A 23,778-nucleotide genomic window follows, 5' to 3' on the forward strand; every position below is an offset into this window, starting at 1 on the left:
ATGTAGCATCACAGATACCTACTGCTCATTACAAAAGCCAAACAGAAGGCAATCATACAGCAGGTGGTTCCTGTTAATGCTTATAACTTTTCCTTAAATTTTGGATGAAAGAAGACATTTTCATACACCAAACTGCTAAGTCTTGCTATTACAGATGTCACTAAAGGTAGTGCTGTTTGAAAAATGAAAGAAAGTATATTTCTGCAAACAATTAGGGAAATCCACCATTTTTCTATGGAGAAAAAATTCTGTAGTGGACATTTCCAAATCCAGATATATAATGTTAGCTCCAAAATCTACATGTAGACATCTAGGTACAGTCTGATAACCTGCACCTCTCAGTGCTTTTAAGGGAAATTTAGTGGGTGTTCAGCAGTTTAAAGGAAAAGAGGCAGCAACATAAGTAAAAGGCAATAGTACATTGCACCATCTTTATTTACAAGAACACCATCTTTACTATAAATATAAAAGGGCAAAGATTAGAAAGCCTCATTTCACATCTCTGTTGATCTTTAAGATCAACTGGCAGGTGGGAGGGTGATCCAGGTCAGTTCAAGCTCAGCGTTTTGATACTTGTAGACTTGGGAGTTTCTTGGCTTTTTCCTGCTTTCAGGTGGCAGGAGAGAACCAATACGGTACTACATGTGCACCTCTTCCCTATGCGTAACCCTACATCATGAGTAACCCAAAAGACACACATCCACCCGTATCTAGGTAATTCATAAAGGAAATACCTATGCCTTGTACTGCGGTACAGGATACAACTGGGCAAACAGAGTCATGGGATATAGATTCAGGAAATATTATAAACTGGCCTAAGACAGTCAAAAGGGCTAAAAATTTGTCAAGGTTAAAGCTGTTCATCAGCAGGATGAGAAAGTATTTTTTCTTATCTTCACATGCATTCTTATGCATCAAAACTAAAGGTGTGGGAAAAAATGGCAAGGTCCCTTTATTTGCATTTTGTTCTTCCTTTAAATGATTGCTGTTGCTTTCTGCCAGAAGGAGTGCACAACATGAGGCAGACCAGAGGTCATCTCCAGTATAATTCCATGTAATTTGTGCATGGTCAGTAAACACCATCGTTGTGCCACATCATGAGGGATGCATACCCTAAAGGCTTAAATATTTTCAAACCAGAAGTCAGAACTGCAAGCATTAGTGTCTGTCATTTTTAAAAATCTCTGAATTAGGAGGAGCACACATACTCTAGGCAGATGCATGTTTTGGCACGAGCAGATGCTTCCTTACTGCATGTGACTACTGCTTAACACAGGCTTGCAAGTCTGAGTGCAACTGCAAGGACAGAACAGAGAAATGGCTAATAGACACACAGCACGAGAACAGCCAAGAATTTAACTTGTGGGCTTTGCTGAATAAATGTAATGCTTTTTCATCAAATATGGAAAATTGGAGAGAACACTCGTATTTGGAAACAGGCACAGTGATCACAGGGACAGAGGTAGTAAGTGTAAAAAGAGAAAAATAACAGTAATAACAGACCATTTTAACAAGGAGAAAACAAAACGCACCATAAAACCCTAAAGGGCTTTATCTGTGGTCCCTATCAGAAAGAAAGAAGCTACTCAACAGTGCTTAATGGTACACATTTGGCTTTGGAAGTTTTTCCTGCCAGAAAGCCTTCCCTCCACAGTAAATTATTTGCGAGATCCTTACTTCTTTATATCCAGCTTAACGGAACCTTTGTGAAAAACCTGGATAGGGCATAAAATGCTGGCTCATAAGAAAATCCTGGAGAGAGTAATAGACTACTGCTTGTAACAACAACGTGATGTTAAAGCTGAACGCCGTGAAGAGGGTTCTTGCACACAAGACACAAGGGGACTGCATCTGTCATGAGACACGCTCTCAGAATTGATACACAGAGGGCAGCAATGATTATAAATTGCTGTAATCAGTATATTTTCCTGCCGTTTCTCCAAGAATGCCACACAGCACAAGTTTTCAAAGCAAAGTACTAATACATCTCCATAATGACAGTAGCATCAGCTTGTGGGGAAGGGGATGCAGTTGGTCTGAAGATTCACATTGGGAGAAACAAGAGTACACTCAAAAAGAAACTCAGCACAGCACTGCTAAACAGCTGCGTTAGAAAATAATTCCTTGTCTTGCAATTAAGAGACGATTTCCACTGAAAACACATAGGACATTGGGTTAATAGATTTCTTTAAAAGAAAATCTGTTTTGGCTATCAAAACAGTAAAAGTGAGGAACAGCTGTTTTGTCAGCGAGGACAGATTGTATGGAAGACTCAAATATCAAACCACAAATTAAGCTAGCATTTATTTCTGTTCTATTTACATTTTCAATAAAAGTAAGTGAAGTTACACTTGGGAAAATACAGCATACCACAGAGAATATAACACAATCCCAATACTAACCTGTTTTTTTAATAAACGACCTGCAAAGTTATTAATACTTTACATTTCCAAGTCATACTACTGCATTTTGCTCTATTCTGGAAAAGCCCATCTTTATATGATTTTCCCCTTTACATACTTAGCAATCAAAAGCACACTAGATACACAACTCACCATCCATGAACTCTGTACACAATGAAATTCTGTTTTCTACAAAAAAAGCACCATAAAATCCTATGATATATGATGAGTCACACTGGAAAAAGAAAGGAAAAAAAGAAGCCTGTTTTAAAATTTGCTCCAAGAAGATTATATGCAAGAATAATGAAAATGAGAATTTCTATATACCTTATAAAGAATTTCTAACTCCGACATTATCTGTTTCTGGAGTTCCAGTGTTATGTCTAAGGGTATGACCTAAAATACAAAAAATGGACATATGATCAGAGTTGACATAAAAAGTGAATGATTCAAAATTAAAAATTGAAGATCCATGTATTAGTTATTCTTATGTGAGAAAAGGAAAGAGAGGAATAGGTGTAAAAAGTATTTTAAGAGACGGATGAGCAAAGGAAGGAAATGGAAAAGAAAGGAAAAGCTTATTTACTTTTAAAATTCAGTTACAAGCAAACTAAGTTATACAGCCAATTTTATCCATGAAATATCGTTAAGGTTTGTGGTTTAACCATTTGACCAAGAGACGAGTTAGAACTTGAATGCAAGCCCCACATGTAACGTAAAGAGCAGATGTGGTAGATCCGCAGGTTGGTGAACTCAGAGTTTCTGCTTAATCACCCAAAGCGCGATCACCTCCCAGCTGCTGCTCCGTACAGCTCCTCCTCACCTGCCCAGCACCGATTCCTCTCGCTGCAAAGACGTCTTGTGAAAAAGCCTGGAAGGCTGTGACCCCAGCAGGCCTCGCCAAACGTGCTGACGTTAACTCTAAGGGCTAAATAAGTGCTGCGGTATTGAAAGTATCTCTGAATGTCTCGGTGGTGCCCTAAAGGAGGGTCTCTTACCACCACTCTTACAGTCTCAGTTTCTTTAATATTTACCCCCTTTTTTATATAAATTCCTAACATCGTACAAAACATGGAAAACTTAAGTATACAGGAAAAAGACGCAGATGACAGCAGATGGTACAGATGTTTAGGTAAGCATCACCAAAGCATTCCTCAAAACAACTACAAATGACCTGACTTTGAGCGCTCAACAGCTCAAAGCAGCCACTCACTGTCACACTTATCTGCTGCTTCCTTCATCCATGCCCTCGATTTTCATCCTTTTGAGCCAGGCTGCTAAACAGGACTGAAGTACCAAGTGCTGCAGTGAAGGTGGGGTGCACTGTCTGGAGTTGTAAGTTTCCAGGATTTTGAAGACAGACCCTCTTAATAAGGATGCTGGTTCCAACAGAACCAGCACTAAAGTCAACTTTAACAAACAATCTTTGCCATCATTATTTGAAGACCTGCACACTCAATTATTAAGTACTACTACATAAACCAAGATGGACTCCAAATACATTTAGCCAGGCTCGGTCTGCTGCCATACAATATTTCACAGTTTAATACTTTAAGCTAAAAGGAAACAAAACAAAGTCAATTTGCGGAATTAGCAGAATAGATATTATGGGCTGCATACACTGCTGATGAAACAAAATACAGAGAGACCACTTCCAAATACACGCATTTTACAGTATCAAAATCTGTCTAAAAGAAAAAACGATAATCTGTTTCTATCAAGAGTTTGCTTTAGGGTTATTTATAAAAGCTGTCACTAAACTAAATTGTAAGTGTAATACAGGGCTGCCAAGAAACGTTTAACACACTTGTCTAGATCAATAATCATTTGCCAACAATATTCACTTACATTTTTCCAGTGTGAAAAACTTAAAATAATTTGCTGGAATACCACCAGTTTTACCCATTGAATATTAACAGAATTTAATCTTGTCAACAGTATAAAATTAAAATCTTATCTCACTAAATTCTACTCACAATGAGAAATTTCCCCAACTCATTCACTGTGAAGGTTTCACCGCCCTGAACAATGACTAGTTAGCGTGATCAGCGTCAAATACATTGCTGACACCCAATCAACCAAGACCTGGCATGAAGAAAGGTCTCTGGCTGATTTGCATTAACTATAATTACATACAGACCCTGCATTCTAATAGTGAGGATAACCTGGAAAAGCAGAGCTACAAGTGTTCGGGATACTATAGGGCAGGGCACGTACACAAACGTACTGCGACAGTACGGTAAGCGTACATCGCCGTGAAATAAATTAGGAGAGACCACAGTCCCACTTCCTCTGCTTAACTATTGTACAGAAATGTTTTTTTTCCACCTAAACAGGCGTGACTTGCATGACTTACAACACAGGAGAGGCATCTGATATCGAGCCTGGAGGAACCTTATTTACAGCACTGAAACATGGGACAGAAAGAAGAAAAAAGTATCTGTATAGCACTGCCTTAATCATAATTTGTGATCTCCATGGTCATACTCCTTCTGTATAAAAATTTTCTTAATAGGCTTGGGAATAAGTTTGGATGGATGGAAAAACTTTTAAAAGTAGGAGAGCTGACAGCATTAAGCATGGGCTGGAATGGTGTTAAAGCAAAAAAAAACCAAAACAAAACCAAAAAACCTCCTCAAACCCATTGCTACCAAGGAAGAAGCTGTGAATAAGGATTTGGCTGTGACTTCCACAACTGTAACATGGGTAAGCAAATGAGATGTAATATTAGACAGTAAACTTTTCCAAAACAGCACCTTTGGAAAGAACTTTATAGCAAAAATCACCGTTATTTTACCAGAATTATTGAGAGCAGAAAAGTGAAACCCAATTCATTCAGCACAAAATAACATGCCCCGTTTAACACATGCGGGAGGAGAGTTTCTTCACAAGTTTGCCGTGGAAGCTACAACAAAAGTTGGAGGAAAAGAGGGGCTCAGCAAGTTGCCGGTGGCCCCTGTGCCTGCCACAGGGTAACCCAGCTGCAGGGACAGGGCCACGGGTCTCCTGGGCTGGCTGGGAAAGCGGGGTTGGCCCTCCAGCTTCCAGCTCCAGTGCCTGCCCTGATTTCAAAACTAGTCGAAACGGTGCCTCACAGGTAGAGCTGGAAAAGGATACCAGAGAAGGGGAGCATTTTTTTTTTTTTTTTATTTAAATGATACAGCAGTCCTCTGGGATTCAGCAAGGGGCTCCAAGCACTCCTGCACATCTTTCTCATCAAGCTCCCGCCTAAAATACAGCAATCTTGAAATTGCTTAGCATGCTTGTAACGTACATGAACTCAACATACCTAACATTTGAACTGAAAAGGGTTAATTTTTAAAAGAGGAATACCTGAGCATATTTCCTCTGCTCTCCACTACACCTCCAGGACAAATAAGGATGAGTTGTCAACTTAAATACAAGCAGTCAAGTGACTGAATTATAATTTACTCTGTGCTCAATTTAAATTAGTGTGAGGCTATTAAAATATACAGTATAAATACGGCAATTCATCACAAGCTGTCATGGATGACTTCATCTATTTGCTGGAGTGGCATACGTTCCACTGAAGGGAACGAGAGCAAAATCACAGGTCAAATTAAGCTGCTATTCTGTTTTAATTCACTTATTTAATCTGTGGTGACATAATTGTCTTTTACAGTATGTACAACTCAAAGGAAATTTGGGAGTATTATAGTAGTATACAAATGATTAATCAAATGGTCTATTTAAATGCTAGCTTTAGAGCAGGAGAAACTAAAAGTGGTTGAAGAATGGCAATCAGCCAGTGTACACGTAAATTTTTCATTCAGATTTTTCTCCTCTAATTAGGAAAAAAGTTACCTTCGAAAAGTATTAAATCCTCTGCATGTTATCTAGCTGCAAAGTTTACATAAAATATGTAATGACATAGCTTTGGTCTATAACATAGGTATTAACATTGGTCTGCTTTCCTGTTCAATATATTTGCACAATTATCCACCAGCCAAAAGCATTTTAATCAACAGGTTTTCAGAATGTTATCTCATCCTACCGAATCTCTATACTATCGCCAGAAAAAGCCCCAAAAAAGCAGAACTCCACTTTCACAGATCCATCCAGCCACGTTCCTATTAGCGTGGCAATCTGTGTTGTAACAGTCGAGCCGCGTGATGATCACGCCAAGACGCTGGCGTTACCATCCCCTCCTTATTGCTGGGTATGCTCAGCCATAGATGTGTTAATTTTCTTAATAAAGCAAGCCAGCATGATCACGATCATCGCAGGTTTCCTGACCTCCAGCTTGTGAGCATGTTATTTTAAACAATGGTAACACACACATGTTGATGTAGTATCTCTTCTGAAATCACGCTAAAAATATATATATAACTGAGAGTGACAGGACCACCACAGGAGGAACCTACAAGAGAATCCAGTTCCCCAAATCTTCAGGATGCTAATTATCCACGAGGACTACCCAAACCCTTGGACTCTAAGGGAAACGAGGAGGTGAAATTGCTGGGGGAAAAGGCTTTTTGCCACAGGGAGGTGATTTCAATTAACCTTGCAAAGGGTGAACTCATTTCCCCTCCTGCCTGTGTGATTTTTTTCTCTTGCTCCACCTCCTCTCCAGGCAGCTTCCGAGGGCACCCACAGCAGCACGGGGCAGGCTGGCACAGGAGATGCTCTCTGCAGAGCTTGGAAAAGATTATTCGAGGAAGCAATGTAGTAGGTATCAGGAAAAAGCAGCATCCTCACACAGCCCCAGCATTTAGGGGAAGAGCTTTTTTAGTTCCACATGGAAAGTTGTAATAAAAAATAAATTTTCTGTACTTTTTTGTCTATTACAAGTCAGAGAATCCCTGCCTGACTCTTAACTGCTCATGACAGGTTTAGGAGTGATGGATACCTCTTGAAAGGACTTTTTCAAAGTGACATTTTCAAAAACTTTCTCAAGTGATATCTATATTCCATATAATTAGAAGTTATTTGGATGTTATTTCAATTTCTGTATTTTCTACATGTAGAGAATCACTTCAAAGTAGTAAGCATTTGCTTTGCTCCTAGTGGGGTGAAGTGATTTATTTACGTGATCTTCGGGAAAGCCAAAACACAGGCAGAATCTCCTTTTAGTAAATTGTATCTGACTGGAACCACAAGACAATCTGAGCCCAAATCTGAAAGTTACCCATATATGTAAATATTGCCTCGCCAATATATGTGCTTCATTTGAAGCCTTTGTATAATCTTACATCTTTAAATTCCATTTAAAATCAATTCTGCTCGCAACAACCAGCTCCCATCACTCCTTCTCTTGCTCTCCTCTCCCACCCCTGCATTCTTTCAGTTTAACTCAGTTACACCAGTATTTAATGATTAAAGACATCGAAAAAAAAGAAATGAGACAAAAAGCCCATTTTACAGTTTTCTAAGTAATTATTCCATAAATTATATTCTTAAAATATACCTTTTTTTCTTTTAGATCTCAAACTATTAATTGGAATCATATGAATGCAATACATTTGTTTCCCAAAAGACTCTACTGCTTTGAGTTTTAACAAGATCACCAAATTTAAACAAAAAGTTTGATATATTAAAAAAGGACATATTTCTATATTTTTGTATAGATTAACTGTATTAATAATTTAATTTATTAATTTAACAAGTTACATACAAGAGGTGGCATACTATTTACCACAGCTTTAACTGAACTTTCAGACGAGACTGGTATTTATCTGACCACATGATATTAAAGTATAGAGCTTCACTGCAAAGAATGTTAACAAGAAAAAAAAAAGCTAAATAGAAAAAACCATCGGGGGAGGATGGGACATTAAATAAACAAACCTGTTAAAACCACAAAATCTCTTAGGAAAACAGAATATTATCCCAAAGAAAACAGGGAAATTCTCTTTATTTAAAAAGAGGTCATAGAGACCACCGAAGAATGTGCCCTGGGGGACAGTTTGGCATTGGCAGAGAAAGGCAGGGGCTGACATCCCGCGACCTCCCCATCCCCGCTCCCGGAACGCCCCGCAGGGTTCAGGACGGTGAAGCAGCATCTCTGCCAGTCGCCAGAGAGGCACAAGCCACAACTGCACTTGGACGAGTCCACAGAACCCCATGGGAAGACGTGGTGGCACTGACACACAGTGCCAAGCCATTCCCGGTGGACAAAACCTGGATTCTGGGAACTCTGTGCTCAGTTGAAATGACTAAATTTATGGGCTGGAGTTTTTCTGCATAAACAACGTGGACTTTAATGCAATAAACCAAATTGAGATCTAACAATCGGAGAGAGGGGAAGGAAACCAAGGTCAAGAAAGAATGGAGAGAAAGAAAGAGAGAAAGAAAATTACTGTAATATCTTACCTTTACTGCTAGTATTTTTCCACTAGGGACATGATATGCCCTGCATGAGGGAAAAAATTAAATAACTTGAGATCACATAAAATTACCTCTATACATATGTGCAACATGTATACACTAATTTCACAGAAAAATGACTTGGAGCTAATACGTTTTACATTAAACCAATTTTATATAGCATTTCTAAAGAAAGACTGATGAAAACAATTGATCAAAAGAATATACTTACAATGAAACCATTTAGCCAGTTTTTACATCTGCATGTTTCATATAAAATCTACACATTGAAGACTTTTGTACAATGTAACAGCAAACTTGTAAGTATGAATTTATCCACCTTCACATTTTCTTTCAATGAAATAAAACTGTGATATATCTGCTATTCAGAATCTTCATGTAAAACAAGGTTTCTCACGCAAGTTTGCCAGTCCTATGTGTATTTTCAGTGGTGAGATACACAGCTATATCAATTAGTGAAGTAAAACAGGTAATGACTGATTCTTTTCTTCTTATCGTAACCTAAGGACCCACAGAAAATATTAGCGAAACGAACTTTCTGCACTTGTGTTCAAGATCAGTGTGTGTGTGTGTGGACATATAAAGGTTAGAAAGCATTACTGTTAATGCTCACATGTACCCAAAATAATTTTCCACAGTATTTCAAGAGCTGTTTGTCTTGATTTCTGAAGACAAACATTTATAATTGGCTATTTAACAATGACTTGTGTATTCCTAACCACGAATTTGTAAGAAAATAAAAAGGTAGGCAAAAAAACACATCCACTAAAAATCCGATGTAATTTTGCATAAAAACAAAACCATTAAAGGTTTTCCTCTTCACTAGTTTTATTGTCTCATACTGATTTATGACACTATGCACAGCATTGTCATATATGTGGCACTAACTTTAAAGAATTATGATATTTTAACACTATATACCTCTAGCAATTATTACTGAAGAAAAAAAGCTTTAATAGTTTTTTTCTGCATGCAAAATCATACACAGTACAGCATAAGGCTGTTGTTTAATCTCATTTATAACCCTGAGTGCTTATATAATTTCTGTTAATAGCTCAGAAGTTTCTAAAAACTTCACCTTAATTTAATAACTCATGGATAAACATCTATGTAACCAAGTGGCATGAGCTTTTGGGAACAAACACCATTTAAAAAGGCATACCAAAAATCAGTGTTATTTAATATCAGCACAAGAGGCAAAAAGCAAAATCATCAGATGAAGCTCTGACAGCCTGGTAGCTGAATGCATAATCAATGAATCCAAGGGAGTAAATGAACTCTGCTGTAACTATGGATGAATCAACAGTGGCAAAACATTATGGACTTAAGATCAGCAGAAATGATAAGAAAATGAACAGGTTGAGATAGCATGCTTAACGTCTGTTAGCTTAATATGTACTGTGCCGGACAGTTTGGCAACTTAATTAGCTTGTCAAGAAAGCTGATCTTTTTTCCATAAGAGAGATCTCCTGTTTCCAAGTGAATTAAAAGGGAAGACTTGATTATTTAATTATGATGCACGCTAATTCATCCGTGGAAGTTTGGGTTAAATTTCCAGCAGAGGGCAGATACCTGGTTTGGTTTACAGAGCACTGACAGTACCAATTTAACATTTAATTATCGCTGTGAATTGGATCACAAAGGAGATACCATGCCCATGGGTACAGCGTGTCCAGTGGCTTTGCAAATGGCACGCTACCTGGGAGGACAGGAATTTGTTTACTCCAGGCTGATCCAGCCTCTCGATTGTCCTGACCTTCCCCAACACAATAACTGTAAAGTGATTAATGAAGTTTGAATAGGAGCTTTGGTTACACCAAAAGACAACCGTACACCTCTGTACTGTTTTAATTAACAGCTAACACTTCAAATTAGTCTGTAGTTGCTACAGTAATTACCCGTTCCAATGAGTGTGTAGGGAAAACGTTTTTGTTGGATATTATGTAGAACTGTAAGTTGGAATTGATCATTTTGGTTGCAGTCAGCACAGCTAAAGCCTAAAGATTTAGTACCTTCATGTAGCTTCATAAGGATGCACTAAAAAAAAAAATCCCACAGAATAATGTGCACAGCATGAAGAAAAACATACTTTCTGTGCATACTGCACCCCTCAGTAAGTCTATGAACGTCTACGGGGAGATTAAACTAATATTCATACTCTCTAAGTAATGTGAAGTCTCATCTCAAGGGTCAACTCTCACAGATTTCAGTGTCACCTCCAAAAGTAAGTAAACAAACTCATCATGGTAGAACCAGATCATTAGACGAAGCAAAGTAGCAAAATGCAAAAGGTTCCTCAGCAACGCTGTACATTTCAGTGAACACACACTTAAAAATCTTCCAGGATGGTAGGCAAATGATGTTGCCTAATAAACAGTTACAACAACTCCTCTTGCTAGGAATTCATTTGAGCAGTGCCTAACAGTAAAGACAAGTGGATGTTAAAAACGAGTGAAAACAGTTGTTCCATAGCTGCTGAACTACTTAAAGACAAATGTAAAGAGCAGAAATTAAATGCATTGAAATGCAAAATATTCAAGGAAAACACCATCTTGACGGTTGCAAAATTTCATTCCTTGCAGAAACCAGCTCTGGGAAAACAAGTTCATTCTCCTGCTCGTTTTTGTTGGGGTTTGGTTTTGGTTTGCTTGTGACCCACCGCAAAAGCTGTAACAGATGATTAAGAATAGGTGGCTACAAATCATTTACTGTTAAGGAGAAATTGCAGAGACCATTCTACATCAGAGAGTGCCAACTTCTGCAATTAGAAGTTTAAAAAGTAATTTTGAGCACTGGATGCCAGTGTCAACTATGAAAAAACAGAGAAGTTATTATTTAGATTTTACTGTGATTTGCCAGCTGCAGGAAGCAGGTTCCGATGCGCATTTCCCCTTCCCTCTCTGTCTCTTAGTTACATCAGGAATTTCTGGGACTAATACCATGGCATGTAGTGCTCTTTTTACTCTCTAGAGAGGAAACTCCTAACAGACAGTGGGACAAATTAAGAATATATTCTTATGCAGAGCCTGATCCAGATCCTACTCAGGTTAGTTGGAGAATTGCATCTACCATAAACCTAATGTTTTATTATTTTAAGCGCAAATTGATGGAAATGCTATGAGATTAATAACCAGCATAAAAACAACTTTCTCCAATATAAAAATACTTTTTAAATATACATTTTAAAATAATGACATCGTATTTACTAAGATAGTACAAAAATAAACACAACAGCAATCAGGCAATTCATTTGGTGTCCAATTTCTGCACATAAAGAAACCGTAACTCCAATACCCTGCACCTAACTATTTTTTAAATTTAATTTTATTTAAAAAGAGGCAGTTGTTAGCTATTGTAACCACAGCATTTTTTTTAGGCTGAGGATAATGATTAGTTATTAAAAAAAAGCAAAGCTCAGGAATCCATTTTGGGATACCAATATTACAAGACAATGGATTCTTTTCAGATTCGCCAAAGTCTGATTACGAACAGGTTTTGCAAAATAAAAAGACCAAATAGCGCAAAAAGTTGTAGATATCTTAAACCGATCTGCAGTGACATCTTCAAAGTGAACAGTAAAGGCTAGCAGTTGAAAATTGCATCTTAGTCCCAGAATATATATGGGAAACAAGAAAATAATTCACACTCACTTTCCCCAGAAAATGAAAATTCTTCACAGAAGCAAACTGCTCTTTCTCAATGCTCAGAAGTATATTTTTGTTTCTATGTCCAATACAGATAAGGGACAAAACCTGCACTCAATTGAATAACCAATTTAATGTTGCTACATGAGGAGAAAGGTGATGAACACCACAGGAGAAAAGAGTAAATGCAGGTGCACCCCTTATATGTATTAGCACTACCTGGTACAGGGACCAAGTTAAGAGATTGCTGTTTAATTAAAACCAAGTTTTAGTAACTTAGACTACTAACTCTCCCTACAAAATTTTTACAGGTTTCACAAAAGGAGGAAGAACTCTTCGGGGAGGATGAAGGAAAGCAAGCAGCAATTTTCAGACCTCCTCAGAAAAAAAATAAAAGATATTCCAGCAAGAGAGGCAGTGCGGTAGAAAGCACTCCAGGAGCTCCAAGAAAAGGGAAAAATGGAGCAAGAAAGCTGGATGGGGAGAAGGTGAGTTTTGGTGGCCCTTCCTTCCCCCCTGCCCTGGCACACAGTGCTAATGTGAGATGGAGAAAGTGGCCGACGTCTCCTTTTGGGGAGCTCTCCCAGGGAACACGCACGGCACGCAGTGCGGAGAGGTTGGCTTAAAGCTACCGCGTGTTGTGTAAGAAAAGGACAGGCAGCCTTCAAACACCGTGTAGTTTGAAACATTCCCACTGGGGGAAAAGAAATTTAAATCTCTTCCTTCACATTCCCACTAGAGTTCATTATTCTGAGCCCCCTACATCCATTACAATGAACAGCTTCTAAGCAAGACTGGCACAGTTGTGTCAAATATTTTATTAACCTTGACTATTAACCATATCCCTAGACATTTAAAGCCCTGAAGGGACCCATGCAAGCCAAGTCCTTTAGCATAACTTTGCCTCCTCTACTCTGAAAATCGAGAGTGCCCCTCAGGGAGCGCTGCGAAGGCGGCTTGCCCAGCTCCATGGCAAAAGCTGGGTTATTTTGGGGAATAAGAAAGACAGTGTGAGCAAGCATTCACTCTGCTTGAACAAAGCCCTCCAGCTAAGCCGGAAAAACTTCTGATGGACTGTTGAGTACGGCGTGTGCATCCCTTGTGTTCCAGAACATAAAAATCAATATAATGGAAAACTAGAATAGGGCTTTGGGGGAACTGCCAACTCCTCAGCATCTCTCCCCCCATAGAAGAAGTGTTTCTACAGGAAAGCAAATTAAAAAATGAAAGCATAAGAAGCAGCTGGTTTCTGTTTTAAAAGAAAAGAAAGAAAAAGGTAACTGAATTTCACATTACCTGCTTTGTTCTTCCTGGGACCTACTGCAAAGAAAACTAGAGGAGAAATGTAAGATGCTTTGGCTCAAACCTCTTTATGGAATAAACCGTAGCCCATCCTAATATTTAATGCTACAAATTTCATACACAGAATATGGTGAGTTTCTACTCAGTTCAGAAGTAAAACGAAAAAACTCAACCAAACAGAACATGCACAAGCTTCTTAATAAAGAGCTTAGATGTCAAACAAAAAATTTCTCCCTCCTTCAATTTGCTAAGACTAACAATTTTACATTCTGCCTGTGAAAAATTTTACCTAAAAGCACCGTGGGGAGCTGCGTTACTTGCTGTGATTGTGCTATAATTTCTTCCAGGGCAAGTAAGGAAACTAACTTCAGGTTTCAACATGCAGACACTCATGAAAAACAGCAATTTTCAATTTGTTTTCTAATTTTTAACTGTAAAGCATTTGCTCACATATGAGTGACTCAAGGATGGTCACATCAGAAGCATAGACCAAGTATGCAAAGATCCTTGAGGCTTCTCAGCTTTTCCTAACATATATAATAACCTTCTACTACAAACTGTGTTTACTATTATCTGAAAACTGAAAATAAATGCAGTCTCTTCCTAGAAACAAAAATGCATTAAAATTACTCTATCATGCTGCTAATGCTGATGCAAAAAAGCATGGAAGAAGCCTGCAGCAGCCTACCACACAGAAGATCCTGTTTCCCATCTGTTCACTCTGGCCACCAGGATATATTTTTCTATTTTTCCCCCAATAGCCATGGAAAAAAATTCTAATCAATAAGATATTCCCTGGCAAGACCAAATGATTCAAGGGAAAGCCATGACCTGTCTGCTATGCCAATGAGTCAGTCCCTTCCCTTCCTAGAAATATAACTAACATCAGCAAATATGACAAAATGACATACTGACAGGACTGCCGCATCAGTGATGTGACTGCAGGACGCAGGGAGGCAACGCTCCCCTCTGCTCGAGGCACCAGAGAAACTCAGGGCTAATGCCACAAACTTGGGTCTGCCGCACTTCTGGCTCACACAAAGCGTTGGTGCGTCACTCTGCTAAATGATGCTTTTAGGAGATGAAAGGGGGGTTGAAAGGGACCTCTGCACACCACCTAATCCAACCTCCCTCTTGAAGTGGGCCTGGAGCAGCGGATGAGCTCAGTCATAGCTTTGTCCAGCTCTGTGCTGAACACCCCAAGGATGGAGATCCCTGGCCGCTCTCATGCCCTGTTACAGTGCTGCATCACCTCACTTGCCAAGAGGTTTCTCCTAATATCCAATACAACCTTTCCAAGGGGCAACCTGAGGTCACAAAATAAAAATAAAAGTAAATATTTCAGGTCCTTTCTCCCAGATATGTCGTCTTCTGCTTCACACCTTGGTACGTATCCATCACACACATTTGTTAAAAACATCAGGACATCAGGAACACGAGCAAGCAGTGTGCCCAGGTGGCCAAGAAAGCCAACGGCATCCTGGCTTGTATTAGAAATAGTGTGACCAGCAGAAGTAGGGAGGTGATAGTCCCCCTGTACTCTGCACTGGTGAGGCCACACCTTGAGTATTGTGTCCAGTTTTGGGCACCTCAATACAAGAGAGATATTGAGGTGCTGGAGTGAGTGCAGAGGAGGGCAACAAAGCTGGTGAAGGACCTGGAGAATAAATCCTATGAGGAGTGATTGAAGGAGCTGGGACTGTTTAGTTTGAGGAGGAGAAGGTTAAGGGGACACCTCATCACTCTCTACACCTACCTGAAAGGACATTGTAGAGAGGTTGGTGCTGGTCTCTTCTCACAGGTAATTAGTGATAGAACAAGAGGGAATGGCTTTACACTGCAACAGGGGAGGTTCAGACTGGACATTAGGAGAAAATTTTTCACAAAAAGAGTGGTCAGACAGTGGAATAGGCTGCCCAGGGAGGGGGTGGAGTCACCATCCCTGGATGTCTTTAAGGGTCATTTGGATGAGATGTTGGGGGATGTGGTGTACGGGAGAACTTGTAGAGTAGGGCTGATGGCTGGACTCGATGATCCCAAGGGTCTTTTCCAACCTGAATGATTCTGTGATTCTGTGATCATTTCACTCAACAAGAATCACAAATACTGTCCTGTTTCACCATATCTGTATCAGCTCACCCGTGGCACTGCACTGATGAACTGCAGAGGAAGTCCTCCAGACATCCTCCTCACTCGATGCACAGAATAACGCACATGAAAGGTCTCTGGGACTGAGGCACAGTATTTCCTAAAAGAAATAAACACGCACATAGAAGCCCCAGGTTTCTTATTTGCGTTGAAAAATTAACACAAAAAAGCTATGGTTGTAGCAAGCAGCATCTTCAGATGTAAGGGCACTGAACGAAGTCAAACTGAACATTTTCCTGCCCTATGAGAAATAACCTAGAGCAAAATGACTGTGTCAGTGTCACGCAAGATGAATACAATTCTCTAAGTGTTATGCATTGCAGAATGACATGCCAGTCACCAGCTGCAAACTATATGCAGCAAATCACCCACAGATTTGGTTTACTGTTAATTTCTTCCTTTTTTTCCCCTCTTTTTTCCTAGTACTGCCACTGTCTGTCGTGCTTCTGGTCAGACTCTGGCAGTCTAATGATAGAATTGTCACGTACTCTGATGGCCATCTAAAGAAACAGATTCAAATTGTTTCTAGGAAATAAACACTTTGACAGTTGTTGCCTTCTGCAATAGACAAACACATTAGCCTGACTCTCTGGCTATTAAAACAGGAAATCCAAAGTGCACAGCAGTTGTAAAAAGGAGCTTTTATGGGGACTGTGCTAGTTCGAACAGCAATCTACGCCAACCTCCCCTCTATCTAAAATCTCATTACAGATGCTTGAGTACTGATTGCAAAATGATTTGTTGTTAAACTAGAAAACAAACAAAAAATACTTGTATCTAAATTTTAAACTTTTCAAAAGAGCAAAATTGGCACTAGAAGCAGCATAAAGAAAATGCCGAATAGCAAAATGTCTCACTTAACCCATCTCTGTGGGAAAGAGGCGCTTTTGGCATCCAAGCCTAAGCAGAGCAGAATGAATCCCTCACCTCTTTCATGCTGTAACCTACCACTATTTCCATCTGTTACCACTTATATGAGTCTTCCTTCTCCACTGCAGCCTAACATTCAGGGTCAACCTTTGAAAACTGGATTACAAGTCTTTCTCCTTGTACCCACCCCATTGAAATTCAGTCCCCATTCCTCGGAGAGACCTGTACAGACAGAAAGGACTAGAGACAGAGATGGCTTAGCCTTGACCTGCTTGAGGAGGCTATGGTGCCACCATCACGAATAGTAGGTCACACTACCACAGGACCAACCCAGATCAGATGCAAACACAGTAATATATTTCAGCTGCTGGTTTTTAAACTAGCTGAAAGGACAAAAGACAGCAGAGCAGTCATAAGCTTAGCCTGACACGGACAGACATTATCTGACACAGCATAAAGCCTGCCAGTACAAAGTAAACCCATCACAATTTTGGGAAGAAATTTGAAGCAACAGTATGAGCCAAAATGTACGTCACATCCTACGGTGACAGCAATTGAGATACTGATATGTCTCCACAAGGAGACCTAAAGCTGGATTTTCTGCATTATCAAACCATTTGTTCACGAGAGGTGTGTTCATGACACTCGCAGCATAACAACCATTAAGGACCAACAGAGCTGTTCAGTAATTCAGTCGTGACCAGTAGTAGTAAACAGAACTGTGCCAAGAAGCAAAAGTTTTCTAGGTATTCACTGCAATAGCTGAAAGAACATTTTCTTCTAATTATGGTTCAGTTTCAAGTAGAAAGCTTGCTCTTCCCCAGGAGCAGGTTGAGAACGTGAACACCATGAGGTTAGCGACACTGCTCCATTCACTACTGGATGGCACTGAGACACCATCGCGATGAGCAACATGGCAGAAACAATTCTGGCATCACTCCTCTTGCATCGCTCCTTGCCACCGTCATTAAAACAGCTGTGGGCATGTACAGGGGAGGTGGGTATGGCTGGCTAATCCTTACGAGGATCAGTGGATATCTGAGCAGTTAATTTTTAGCATTTTGAGTGAGCATTTTCAAAGAATCTGGGGTGAAAAGAAATGGAAAAATCAACATCAAGCTCACTGGTGTTGTTACACCCACTGCTCTTCACAGAGACATCAAACAGATTAAGGAGAGAGTGAAACACAACACTGGCAGTAGAATGGCAAAAAAAGCTTCCTACATAACGTTCTTCTGTCCCTTATCATCTCACATTCACTTCTAAGAGCAAAAGCATTATTTTAAAAAAGCATTCTATGTTAGGGAACAGACAGTGCCTATAGGGTTGGCATAGCTTGGCTGTGGCAAATTCCACCAATTCTCTGCTACATGGAGCGTTATTTGTAACCAAGAAACAGATGATATTGCCCACACTGGGGCAAGCTGCAAAGCAAGCTGCACTACGCTCACATACCACCTCACTCATCGGTAAAAAGAACAAACTCAAATTTTCAGGATTACAATTCGCTTAATCTTCCAAGCTATGGGCATACTATGCAAACAAAACAACTTTAATTTAAGAATCATCCAGTTTCTAATTAAACAGCCATAGGCAGCTGGCTGGATACATTTTAATCAGTTTCAATAACCTATTGATTGTATACTGAAGCTTAAAAATTAAAAGTAAAAAGATGACCGGGGAATTGTCCCATCTCAGAACAACAGTAGAACCCTCTGTAAATAACTCCTCTTTTAACCATCAGCTAAATGAACACTTCAATACTGCAGTACAAAGTCTTCTGCAAAATTACTTTAACTAACAAGCAGAAATTTATCAGCTTCAGCCAAAATCAATGCTGAAATCAATTTGAACACTGGTTGTGTCTAAAGGGGCTCATTGGCAATTTAGGGAAATTACACCATGTAAATGCCTGTGCTTTAATTGAACAGTTTCATCAACTAGGCTGTGATTGCTGTCCATTCATTTATTTACTTTCACTGCAGCTACCATTCTGCAAAGGAACGGTTTTTGTCAGACTTGAAGGAGGTACTTTATCTTCATTTTATGCACTTTTGTGCATAACAGATTTTATGAGGCAGGCAAGTGATAGCCAGGGTCAAAAGAAACAAGTGAACAGCAATCACTGGTCAGTCTTGTTTAAATTGCAATGCTAATATGCAGAAATTTGGTGGGGTATTTCTAACTTAGTCCAGCTATTATTGCTCCAATGCTTTTCAGTGTGACTAAAAATAAAGCAAAACAAGAGAAACAGAAAATTGATGTAGTCTGGGAAAGGAAATAAAGGAAAATGCCTCCACAACTGCAACACAAGAACGCAGGGAGATGCAATTTTCAGACTTCACATGGCCACAGATTTGTTTCAGCACCAAGCAAAACATTGAAGTTGCCTGTAGGTCCTTTCTTCAGAGCTGCACCAAGCGCCAGGCTGGGACAAGCCATGGGTATCAAACGTAGTGAGAATCTCCCCTGGAAAATACACATACACCACCGGTGAAGGCGCGTGGGTTGGCGGGCAGCGCTCGGGCTGGCGGCTGTGGAGACGGGCTCCGCTCCTGCTCCTGCTTTTGCTACCTTGGGAAAAATCACTTCCCTCTCTGTCTCCCTTTGCCCTCTGCCATGTGCGGAGGATGACGCTAGTCTCCTCTGCAAAAGGGCCAAAATAATCTGTGAATGGAAGTCTTCTAAAGAGGGGCAAATTATTGTTATTGCATTGCATATATACACAGAACACCAGAAACAAATGAACGGAGGAGAGCAACAGCTCTGCTCAGATTTAGCCTGGCTTCCTGTAACCTTTGAGGCACATGATAGTTATCGCTTTTAAAGAACAAACTGGGACTGTAGAGACCCTCTTGAGGGAGTTGCTTCATGACAGCACCAGTGTCCTGCATGAGAAGCCATGGGACAAGCCAGAAGAAGCAAACCTTGCTGAGCCAAAGCTCCTCAAGGCAGTGACAAACTCCAGCTATTCCATCACCATTCCAGCAAATGGAGCTAAATCACCTCCACCTCCCTCACTCCTAAACACAGCTACATCTCCTCCAGCTTCCTCACTCCAGAACTGACAATGTTTTTCCCTGCTAATGTTAGAGGATCTGCACTACACTCGCAAAGCACAGTTTCCAGGCTGTCTTGAAAGAGATAGCAACTTCCCAGCTGTCTTGCCACGCACTATGTTTAATGTGCTAATGGGGCACCCCAAGGTTGGTTGAGATAGAGAATAAAGAAACAGGCATATGCTGGAATGTACAACTCAACCGAACAGCAAAATTGCTCAAGTAAATTGCTCAAACAAATTAAGCTTCCGCATTTATCCTTATTTTCCCCAGCTATACAGTTCTTCTGGGCGGTACATCATCAACAGCCACTTCTCTCCCAATTACTCAACCTAAAGTGAAACCGTCTGGTTTAACAGCATTTTGCGGAGATGATAACCGATTCTCCCTTTTCTTCCCTCTCTCCCAGATAGTAGGTAACTTCACAAATTAATTACGGCATCATTGGGACTTTACGTTTATTACAGTACACAGAGCGTTATAGCCTGCCGCTGCTGAAGACTCCTCTACCAGAATCCAAAGATTTACAAACCATACACAACACACATTTTTAAAAAATCCCAGGCACACAGAAGGCTATTCCATCCCCTAAACAAAGTTCCTTGAACATCTCACTTTCATTAGCTACAATTACAAAGCAAAAACTAGAAAACATGAAATAAGAGAAAAATATTCTTTTTTATTTATATATAAAGGAAATAGTGATACTTCAGATATGCCACGTGAGAGATACTTCACACAGTAATTATCTGCCAGAGATAAATGCCTCTACTTTGTAACACTTAGGTTCAAAACGTACACAACTAAGGATTTTAGGTCTAAATAATTTAATGTAGCTACTCCTGAGACTGGCTGGCAGAGCGTATACATCCCATTACAAATCAAAATGTTAACCTTCTTTCACTGGAGCAACCTTATCAAAATAGTCTCTCAGAGCTCTGCAGCCAATGATGGAGCTGAAGGATGTGGCACTGAAGCACATCCATGAAACGTCTTTTGGACCTACCAGTGAATGACTTTTTCCAAAAAAGCAATTTAAGTAAACACCATAGATGTACTGGTATAGAGATGCTTTCTTCTGCTGTGAAGCAGCCCAAACTGTGCATTCTCCATCCTACATCAACTATATAAAATAGTTGATAAAAAAATCGGAAAGTCTGTCGCAGAGCTGGAAGGTTGTGCATCTACCAGTGTCTTAGGTCCCTCTTGTCAGGTCAAGCCTCCATGACATAATGACAGCTGAGAGTTTCCAAAAATTCCTAAAAAAGGACTTAGGATACTCCACGGAAAGCGGAAATCCCAGTTAATGATGTAAACTAACTACAACAATGGGCAAACAGAACAGAAAGATACTGGTGTGCTTTCAGTCCTTGTTACGGCAGATTTCATCGCTTCCTTGACAATCTTTACTCAAGACAGCACACGCTGCCCAGTAAGAATTCTTGCTTTCTGATTGTATATTCAAAGATACTTTTTGAACATACGGTTTGGGATTACTCGTATGTTCTCATGTATTTTTGAAAATACAAGTCATCAGAAAACAAGAGTAATTAATTGTTTTTGTGGTACCTAACTCTATAATTGTTATCATTCCTCAATTAAGAAAATAGCGTATCAAAAGGTAGGGGAAAAATAGGAAGTCAAACAACTGTAAAGTCCCTTCTTTTTAGAACAGGAAAAACATTTAGATTCAGCAAGTTCTCACTAGAAATATTGCTATAAAGTATTGATTTTTTACCAGACTCAATTGACTGAAAAGTTGTTTGTATAGCAATATTGGCCAAGCCAATATACTGGAACAATTTTGCTACACACAGTAATCAAGTGTATTTCTAAAGTATAATTATACTGTCATAAAAATAAAGCTAAGATACCTCTTCTCCAAGCAATAAAACAGTTGCAGCTGTGAAGAACCCAAACAAATGAAATACATTTTCTAACTAAACATAGCGTCTTCCAAAGAGAGCAAAACCACCTCCCCTCTCCCCCTTAAGCCAAGGTTAGCATGAAAAGTGATCAATACTTCAATCTCAATAAACTATTTCAATAGTGGTTAATTCACGTGGAAAGAGAGGCTGAAAATTTTTGCTCAGCGACCTGCGACACGCTATCTTGTTTGCTGAATGCTGATAATATATCATTGCCATAATGGATATGACTTAGTATAAAGAGCTAGAAAGAAAGAAAAAAAGATACCACGTAGACACGCTCGTTCTTTAGATTCAAATCAATACTACACATAGCCTCTTCTGAAACAAACCGACAGCATGGAATGCTGGACAAGGAAAAGAGCCAAACGTTTGCAATTAATTTTATTTGACAAATGTTCATTGATTTACTGGAATAAAATATATGTGGGCTGCTATCTATGACTAGTGCAATCCAGCTACCTGTAAGTATTCCATTTTGCAATTTCTTACTGGCTTGCGTAGCACAGATGCTCCTTTGGCGAGGGAGAAGAGGCTCCCCTTTACTAAGGGGTGATCGTTCCAGGGTAGGAAGTTCTGCTGTGCTTTGTCCAAAGCACATCACCACTGCACAGTAACTGCCAACCCCCTACAACCAGCAGCTCTTCGGGGATGAAAGAGTGAATTGGTACAACTCTTCAATCCAACACACAAAGAAACAGATTTGGGAAGATCTGAGAGGAATGCACCGCTTAGAAGCCAGTTTAGGGAGAAAACCATATTTCATATTTATATCCTACTATTAGTTCATTGCAAAGCAAGTAAAACTTCAGGAATGTGTAAAACATCCACACGTAAAAATGGTGCACATTCCCTGGGGCAGTGCACAATGACAGTTGCACTGGAGAAAATACTGGGAAGTCACTGCAACTGCTAATTTAAATTATGGACACAATAAAAAGGAAAAAGGAAGGTAGAAATATTTCCCTAATACAGAAGAGGGCTCATATATTTACAGGTAAAATTTTTTACTTTCCCAAACTACAGGCAAATGCAACACTCAACCACTTAACGAAGCAGATCACAGCATCAGCCCACACAAAGCAGCAAGTCAACATAGAAGAAGTGCCAGAAGTATTATGCGTTCCCTTCTGTGCTATTACCCTCTGCACCTTGAGTGTTCACGTCTCTGTTCCTTTATCACTCCTGCAGACTCTTACTAAAGTAGTATTCATCACCAGAGAAAAACATTTTTGTAAAAATATTAAACAAAAACCAGGCACGTAACTACACTACTCTTCACAAATACAAAAAGAAGTCAAAAGGTGCAAGTTTGGCTCTACATAGCATTTTATTCAAACTTCCCATGTGAATTCTAAGAAATGTGGAATATACGCTATGCATGTGGCAACATTATAAAACAATGAGACATTTTTATACTGCCTTCTGCACCTAGAAGCATTGTATCATTGTACAGACTGTGCACACACAGCGAATGCGGAATAGAGCTGTTCCTGGTGAGCAGGGCAGAAGCAAGTCGACAAAGAGACAATAAGTTCAGCAGATCCTCAGGGAAAAAAGATCACCAAAGCACATGTTCACTTGCCTTGGTTTGCATTCCTTAGACTTTGGCCAATGGCCACAACGAGACACAGGATGAAGAGGGGGACTTTTGGTACAACCTGGTATGGCCATGCTTAGGCAGCTCATAATTTTGCATTGCTAGCTCTTTATTTCAGCTACTTCTCTAAAGAAAATAACCCCAAATTGGGTAACACGACACAGGCAGGTTCCCTCACTTTGTGGGATATTCCTTGTCCCTAACTGTGCCTCAAGCGCCATCCACTCCCGGAGCCTCCGTCAGTAGACGGGGAAGGGAAGCAACCTTCTCTAAATCAGAAAACACCAAGAGGTCATTGAGGACTGAGCTGTCAAGTTCAACACTCGCTCTCAAACCTTTCTTATTATAAAGTAAGGAAAACAATACCGTGTCTGCAAGTTTCTTGGTCTAAGGAATATCTTTCTACAAGAGAATGTCAATGAGATTTCTGAACTACATTCCATCTACAAGGCCAGCCTGATTTCTGAAGAGTCCATT

At 39.7% G+C, this 23,778-nt stretch overlaps 1 protein-coding gene across 9 annotated transcripts in view; it reads right to left on the minus strand.

Moving 5' to 3' along the window:
• The window catches only part of MAP2K5 (mitogen-activated protein kinase kinase 5), a 141,132-nt gene that overhangs the window by 85,675 nt on the left and 31,679 nt on the right, over positions 1–23,778 (minus strand). For all 9 annotated transcript variants that reach the window (XM_074837042.1, XM_074837046.1, XM_074837041.1 and 6 more), the window contains 3 exons: positions 8,736–8,775; positions 2,730–2,798; positions 2,556–2,637 (listed from right to left, as the gene is read on the minus strand). In XM_074837042.1, the coding sequence (XP_074693143.1) occupies positions 2,556–2,637; positions 2,730–2,798; positions 8,736–8,775 (191 nt within the window). The remainder of the gene's footprint in view (positions 1–2,555; positions 2,638–2,729; positions 2,799–8,735; positions 8,776–23,778) is intronic.

This window comes from Strix aluco, chromosome 12 (genome assembly GCF_031877795.1).
Source record: "Strix aluco isolate bStrAlu1 chromosome 12, bStrAlu1.hap1, whole genome shotgun sequence".
Taxonomy (NCBI): Eukaryota; Metazoa; Chordata; class Aves; order Strigiformes; family Strigidae; genus Strix; species Strix aluco.